The following is a 7,417-nucleotide window of genomic DNA, read 5'->3' as shown; positions in this document are numbered from 1 at the left end:
ATGATGCATTATAGACAACACATTTGACGTGTCTCTTTGACCAGATAAATAAAATACTTGACAAATAGAAAACGTGTCATTTTTACACTTCTGTTTGTGTCCAGATTAAAGAAATAACATATCAGTTGTGTTAGTTAGTGAGCTTTAGAGAGGGTTCTGGTAGACTTTGGACAGAGCCAGGACAGCTTTTTCCCTTGGTTTCCACTTGTTATACTAAGCTAAGCTAATGGGCTGCTAGCGAGCCTTATATCGACAGATATGAAAGTGGTAACTCAAACTTTCCCGTCGGCTTAAACAGCCAGCAACTGTTGCTCTGGAGCATGGAGCTCTGTAGCCGATGTCAAGCAGGATCTCCGATCGTAATCAGTCCTTCACTCACCAATCAGCATTCATTAGCAGAAGGCTAGCGTGTTATGGGCAACAACGATTCAACCTGTAAGAAATCGAAAGGACATAAATATTCGTTCATTCAACTTTCAACCTGTAATCCATGTTGAACTTGCAAAAACTACAATCAAATCTGAGATTTCTCAATGACAATCAGGCGAAAGAGACACATTTAGCCGTCTAGAGCCATAGAGTCCCATTCATTTTGCACTCACCTGCGATCACCCCCAGTGGAACTCTGGTGGAACTGCAACCAAATTCGGTACAATGGGGCTGAATAGAGAGTGGAAAGGCTTTCCGCAGACCGGTTTTGGAGTAACGTTAGCAGCTCTGGCCTGCTTGGATTTTGGGTTAGTTTACACTCCAACCAACCAGCGTTATCTGAGATAGCATTACGTTTGCCACACAACACATCGTTAGTCCTTATCCTTAAAGCCTTATCAGCTAATTAGCTCCACAAAAGAAGAACAATGCTTTGCATATGTACATCTTCTAAATCAACCACTGGCGAGGATGCTGACTTTTTGCATGGGATTTGTTAGCTTTAGCCCCAGAGTTTAACCACAACATCATGTATGTTTACAAGATCAAGTCAACTAGAAGCATTTAAAAGTCAGCCAGAGACAGTGTTTTCAACTAACTCATGTAGCTGACGTTAGCTCAATTAGCTCCAGCTAGTAACAGCTGCTAAACTCTGTTCTTTCTGACGTCATTTCAGCTGCCAAAATTGACAGTTGCCAGCTAGAAAGGAGAAGATTGCTTGCTTGTCTCTGTCTACAACTAAGGACCAATTGTATCAATATTGTAAACTGCATATGTGCCATATGTGAACAGAAAGCTAGACTTTAAACAGTTGGTTTACATATCTGCGGGAAGGTTCGGGAACCTTAAAATTAAAGCAGTTCTGACAATTAGAATCATGTTCTGCCACATCATCATCACACACATGCCACAGGTGTGGTGATGAGGAAATTTACCATTTGCAGAGAGTACTGCTGGCTATTAAGCAGCAAAAGGTAGCAAAATTAAGACAATAAGAAAGAGTGAACTCAAAGGCGATGTAAATGATGCATTATAGACAACACATTTGACGTGTCCCTTTGACCAGAACGTGTCATTTTTACACTGTTTGTGTACAGATTAAAGAAATGACATATCATGTGTTAGTTAGTGAGCTTTAGAGATGGTTCTGGTAGGCAAGTACCTTTGGACAGCACCAGGACAGCGTTTTCCCTTGGTTTCCACTTGTTATGCTAAGCTAAGCTAATGGGCTGCTAGCGAGCCTTATATCGACAGATATGAAAGTGGTAACTCAAACTTTCCAGTCGGCTTAAACAGCCAGCAACTGTTGCTGTGTAGCATGGAGCTCTGTAGCCGAGGTCACGTGATCAGTCGGAGGTCTCCCAGTTTTCGTATAATATCATACGTTTTAGTGTGCATAACACGATGAAAACTTGTCAAGCTTTGAGTTATGTGTTTCAAATCTGTGTATTTCCAGACTGATCTCGTAAAGTGCCGTATGTATGACACGCCAATTCGTATGCCATTTTGCCGTGTTATCAAGACGCATAGCCGCTTTTTAGCGTGCTTATCAACGCCGTCCGGCCACCACTGACCTACATTACGTGTGAATTTTCACCATAGCAAGTAGTATGAAGGGATGTAAGTCTGCGGACGTTGGTTGGGGTGGTGGATGAGTACAAGACAGGACTTTGACCCAGGAGAGCTGGGACCGGGTTCCACGTGTGGCATTTGTCAGCTGTTTTTTTTGTTTGTTTTTTAAGCCTTCCCCAATGTTTCTTTACTAAACCCAACCGTTTATAGTTTTCCTAACTGTGTGACGTTGGTCACCCTTGTGTTTTTGTTGTTTTTTTGTGTTACTAAAGCCTTTCCCAATGTTCTTTTCCTAAACCCAACCTTTTTTTTATTATTCTTTTTTTTTTTTACACGCGTGACATTGACGTTCTCACAATAACACGCAACGTGGCGACGCCACGTGGTGTATATGTTTACATCTATTACCGTACGCCATTCGGCTTTAGGAAAGTGGCGTGTATGTTCACGCAAAGTCATGATGCCATGTTGGTATTTCTGTATTGCTTATACTCAAGTAAAATGTCTTCATTTAAAAGTTTAAGTTTCCTTGAATATGAATGTTGATTAAAGGAGGCTATTGTTTAACTTCGCTCCTTGAGGTGTTTCTACCTGGTTCTAATAACATAATACGCACTAGTAGAGCGAAAAGCATGCACACAAACAACGAAGAAAACTCTTGCACACAGATGTGCTGACATTGTTGTGGCAAAATATGATAAATCTGGTTTTTAATTGAATTATGGGGACATATACAACGTGTATCAATGTGACATAGATAGGAGACATCAATGGGTGTGCCTGGTGGGAGTCACAGACTTTCTCTCTCCTAGTGCTTCCCACGGCTGCCTTCCTCACTGCTACACATAGACCTTCCCCCCTCGTGCAGGCCTCAGTAGAAGCTACACAGCCGCAGAGAGAAAGACTGGTGCGGAGCCCATGCCCTAAGCATGAACCACAGAGACAGCATCCTCAGCTAAAAATAAGCTGAATCAGCACTATGACTTCAAAAAGTGGAAATTCCCCAACATAGAAGGGTCTTAGACTTAAAGGTAGCCAACTGAATTGTTACACCGCATGTCCGAAGGTGGTCATTGGAAGGTTTTTCTGGGGGATAGTCTGTCTTGGCAAAATATAAGACGCAGCAGAACAAAAAAATCTTTAGCAAGCTTAGCGGGACTTGCTCAGGGTTTTTCAGTGTTATCTTTCGTGCACATTAAAACTTCTTTTTCACATCTGATTCCGACTATGTGTTGATTTTCTAAGACCTTTTTTGAGATCTTTTCATAATTTGAATAGAACAGGAACAGAATTTGACGAAGTGCAGCTGGCGATAAGAATCTGGCCTTGGGTCGCAGGGTCAACAACATACTGTAGGCTAGTTAATACTAAATATTACTGTTATGAATTAATAACTACTTTAAGCGGCAGAAAAGACGAACATGATGTTCGTTATAGCCAATGCTTTCACTTCAGTCTGAAAATCTCTCTACAACATGATGTATCCATCCATCCATCCATCTTCGTCCGCTTATCCGGTGTCGGGTCGCGGGGGGAGCAGCTCCAGCAGGGGACCCCAAACTTCCCTTTCCCGAGCAACATTAACCAGCTCCGACTGGGGGATCCCGAGGCGTTCCCAGGCCAGGTTGGAGATATAATCCCTCCACCTAGTCCTGGGTCTTCCCCGAGGCCTCCTCCCAGCTGGACGTGCCTGGAACACCTCCCTAGGGAGGCGCCCAGGGGGCATCCTTACCAGATGCCCGAACCACCTCAACTGGCTCCTTTCGACGCAAAGGAGCAGCGGCTCTACTCCGAGCTCCTCACGGATGACTGAGCTTCTCACCCTATCTCTAAGGGAGACGCCAGCCACCCTCCTGAGGAAACCCATTTCGGCCGCTTGTACCCTGGATCTCGTTCTTTCGGTCATGACCCAGCCTTCATGACCATAGGTGAGGGTAGGAACGAAAACTGACCGGTAGATCGAGAGCTTTGCCTTCTGGCTCAGCTCTTTTTCGTCACAACGGTGCGATAGATTGAATGCAATACCGCACCCGCTGGCGCCGATTCTCCGACCAATCTCCCGCTCCATTGTCCCCTCACTCGCGAACAAAACCCCAAGGTACTTGAACTCCTTCACTTGGGGTAAGGACTCATTCCCTACCTAACATGATGTATTCAAATGTAAAACTGTTCTCTACGGAACAGAATAACAAAATCACTGACAGCTTTTCATCCCTTTCCAAGTTTCTTTGGTATGAAGAAAGTAAACCTGTTGGGTTGGTAAAAGTGAGCATGCTGATTGAATTCACTTAATAGCTTAAGATTAATCTCTTGCCAACTACACCCACTGGTGTCATAGTTTCCAGGTGGAACATAAAAACAAATCTATAGGATCATCAGAAAAATAGATTCCAACACTGGAGTTGTTTGGCTTGACAGGTAATTCAAATACAGGCTGACAGTTTGAACAATTGGCAGGCAGTCAGATGAAATGAGGCAATACAATTCCGAAGAGTTGAGAGAAAATGATTGGCAGGTAGGAGGCAAACATGTTCCAAACAGGTAAAAGGTCAACGGATAAGTACCCTTAGGCACGTAGGCAATGTAAACGATCTAGCAAAGAACAGCAGTGAATTGAGGTTTGTGTAAACTACCGACATTAAATCTCACGTAGCTTTACATAGGTTACATAGGTCACATAGGTTACTTTGTCTCTTCAGTATGTCTGTGAGACAATTTAAAGGCCTCTGCATTGTCCTAAAGAGTTTTTTTTAAAGGCCAAAAAATGAAAACGACAAATGGCAAAAGCATCTATTTAGGCCTAAATTGACAAAGTGGGCAACAATTTCATTATTTCCAGGTTTATTGCAGTTTTAAAGCAATCAATAAAACAGACAAGCACTTATAACAGTTGGAATTAAAAAAAAAAACATTTAAATACAGGAACACAGAGAAGAGAAAATAATAGTTACTTTGTTAAGAATATAAAGGAAATCTTAACTTGTGTGCAAATGTAAAGGCAGTGATGTGGTGGCAGTTATGAGGTGTACATTATTTTTTCATATGTTTTACTTATAACAGAGATTCCTGTCATTCCGGTGGGAAATAGATAGTATGTGCATAAGCTTATGTATTCCATCTTTTTTTTACATTTTTGGAATAACTATCTTGTAAATTAGGAAAATACTCAACCTGAAACTACACCGGTTTAAGGCCTTTTTCTTATTTTACAATGAATTTGCAATTTGGCTAAAAAACAAGGGGCTGCCAGATAGATTAGAATAACTGTCTTTTTTTGGGGGGTGATGAATGGAATTGGCAAAAAATTTATATGAATAAGTATGTTACATTACAGATAGATAGTTGGAGATAGACTTTGCTTCTTTGCAGAGAGCAGTGTCTGTGCTTGGATGATTTGATATCAAAACATTTACAGAAACTTGTCAATCCACTCCTGCAGCATAATCAACTGTCTGCTGTTCATCTGTATGCTCAGTATGAGGAAGGATAGAGCATTTCAGACTGATGGAGACACAAGACAAGGAAAGCAATGCATGTACAAGTTAAACAGGCTCATGTGTGACGGGTAAGATGGAAGCAATGCAACCACATTTTGTCAAAATGATGTTCATATATTGAGACTTTCATTGAACACCACTGAACAGATTATGCTTCAGGAGCAGTTTGCAAGGTTTTTATGGAAGTTTTGATACCACCTACCAGGGCTGGACTGGGGTTAAAAAAAAAAAAAAAAAAACAGCCCTGGACTTTTGAGACTCAGACCAGCCCACCAGAATCGACCGGACACCAACAGTCCCTGCACTCCCCCTTGTACACATGTACATACAAGCAGGGTTCAACATTAGCACCATTTACCATCATTTTATTTGGCTGGTAAATGGTGCTAATGTTGAACCCCAAGTGGCTGCTAGATTTGCTTGACTCATCAGCCAAAAAAAAAGTAAAATTATAACATTCAATAGCCATTTGGCTGGTGGACAAAAAGTTAATTTTGAACCCCGCATACCAGCCCCTATTACTCTTACTTAGCTGAGTGGTAAGTAAGAGAGTATGGTAGTGTACTCACTGAGTCAAAAAGGCTGCCTGGCTCCTGATGCTAATATGGCTAAAGTTTGAGGGTAGAGCATGGGTGTCATCAAGATATATTGTATAGTAAAAAAGTGACAAGTCTGTAAGTTAAGCTAAAGCTGCATTTTGTACACAGTAGCTAACATTTGCAACTTGTGTTATTGTGGAATGTGGATAAATCAGAAATCTATAGTTTTATATTTGCAAGTGCCTTGGCTTTCTAACACATATCTAACATAAGCTTACTAATAGCTAACTTAACTTGTCCTCTCCGGTAGGCGATATTCTTTTTCCCATTATGGCCACGTCAAGACCCGCCCTTCAATAGCATTCACACACTACTATTGGCCAGGCATCCATGCTTACATGTACAGGTCCTATCCCCTGACCAATCCCCTAACCCTAACCTTAACCACTCAGGGTCAAAGTTAGACAAAGGGTGCTAAAATAAAATAATCGTTTGACATCCTTAAATCTTGGTTTTTAGCTAGCTACCGTCAACCGAACCGGAACTTGGTGGAGTTATTTTCGCCGCCGGTCGGGGCGGGACTTAAATGTGCTCCCTGCCTATGATAGGATGGAAGTGGGCCATAGTGGGATATGATTGGCCAGTTTTCAGATGTGAGACAAACCAGTGGGCCAATCATGTGATCTCTCTCCTCTCTGTGGGCCAGTCAGTCAAAGACCAAGGATGTGAATGGCCAGTTTTAATATGAAGGACACACAAGTGGGCCAATGATGTGATCTCTCTTCTCATTATGGGCCGATCAAAAAAAAACAAATTGCGACTAGAGTGCAGCCCATTCCGCCCACACAAATTGGCCGCCGGTATGCTGGGCATTTTTCTCGGAAGATTTTCAAGCACAAACACATTGTGGCACAAATACACATTTAATTACACATTTGGTCTGGTCAAGTCTGACACTGTGAAGATGTACAGTCAACAAAGATTCAGTACTGTACGACACACAGACTACAACAAGAAAAGGCACCGTGGAGAGAAATAGAAAGGAGCGCCATGCAAGGCTGGTAGTGTGCAGATGTGTGCGTGTTTTCTGGCAAACAGAGTCCTCCAGAGTTGTAGTCCATGTATCCCATCATGCATCCTCTTTCGAGCGTTCGTCACCCCTCAGCCTCTCTCGCTCTCGGTGCCGCTGGATGGCCCGCCAGATGCGGCAGATGACTCCGCCCCTGAGGGGAAGAAGATAGATTGATGTATGATGGCGTCAAAATTCATCTTTCAGAGAGGAAGACCTACCTCAGCTACTCTTGAAAGCTGATTATTTACCTTTTTCACATTTAATTTTATTCTTTTTCTTGATAATTTTATTTGATTGTTTTTTGACTA

The 7,417-nt window shown here is 42.2% G+C and overlaps 1 protein-coding gene across 2 annotated transcripts in view; it reads right to left on the bottom strand.

The window, feature by feature from the left end:
• Positions 1-4,825: 4,825 nt before the first annotated feature.
• The window catches only part of map3k15 (mitogen-activated protein kinase kinase kinase 15), a 28,388-nt gene continuing 25,796 nt past the window's right edge, over positions 4,826-7,417 (bottom strand). For both annotated transcript variants that reach the window (XM_028570029.1, XM_028570030.1), the window contains one exon: positions 4,826-7,260. In XM_028570029.1, the coding sequence (XP_028425830.1) occupies positions 7,167-7,260 (94 nt within the window). In that variant the 3' untranslated portion in view covers positions 4,826-7,166. The remainder of the gene's footprint in view (positions 7,261-7,417) is intronic.

This window comes from Perca flavescens, chromosome 22 (assembly GCF_004354835.1).
Source record: "Perca flavescens isolate YP-PL-M2 chromosome 22, PFLA_1.0, whole genome shotgun sequence".
Taxonomy (NCBI): domain Eukaryota; kingdom Metazoa; phylum Chordata; class Actinopteri; order Perciformes; family Percidae; genus Perca; species Perca flavescens.
This window is presented reverse-complemented; position numbering and strand designations above follow the sequence as displayed.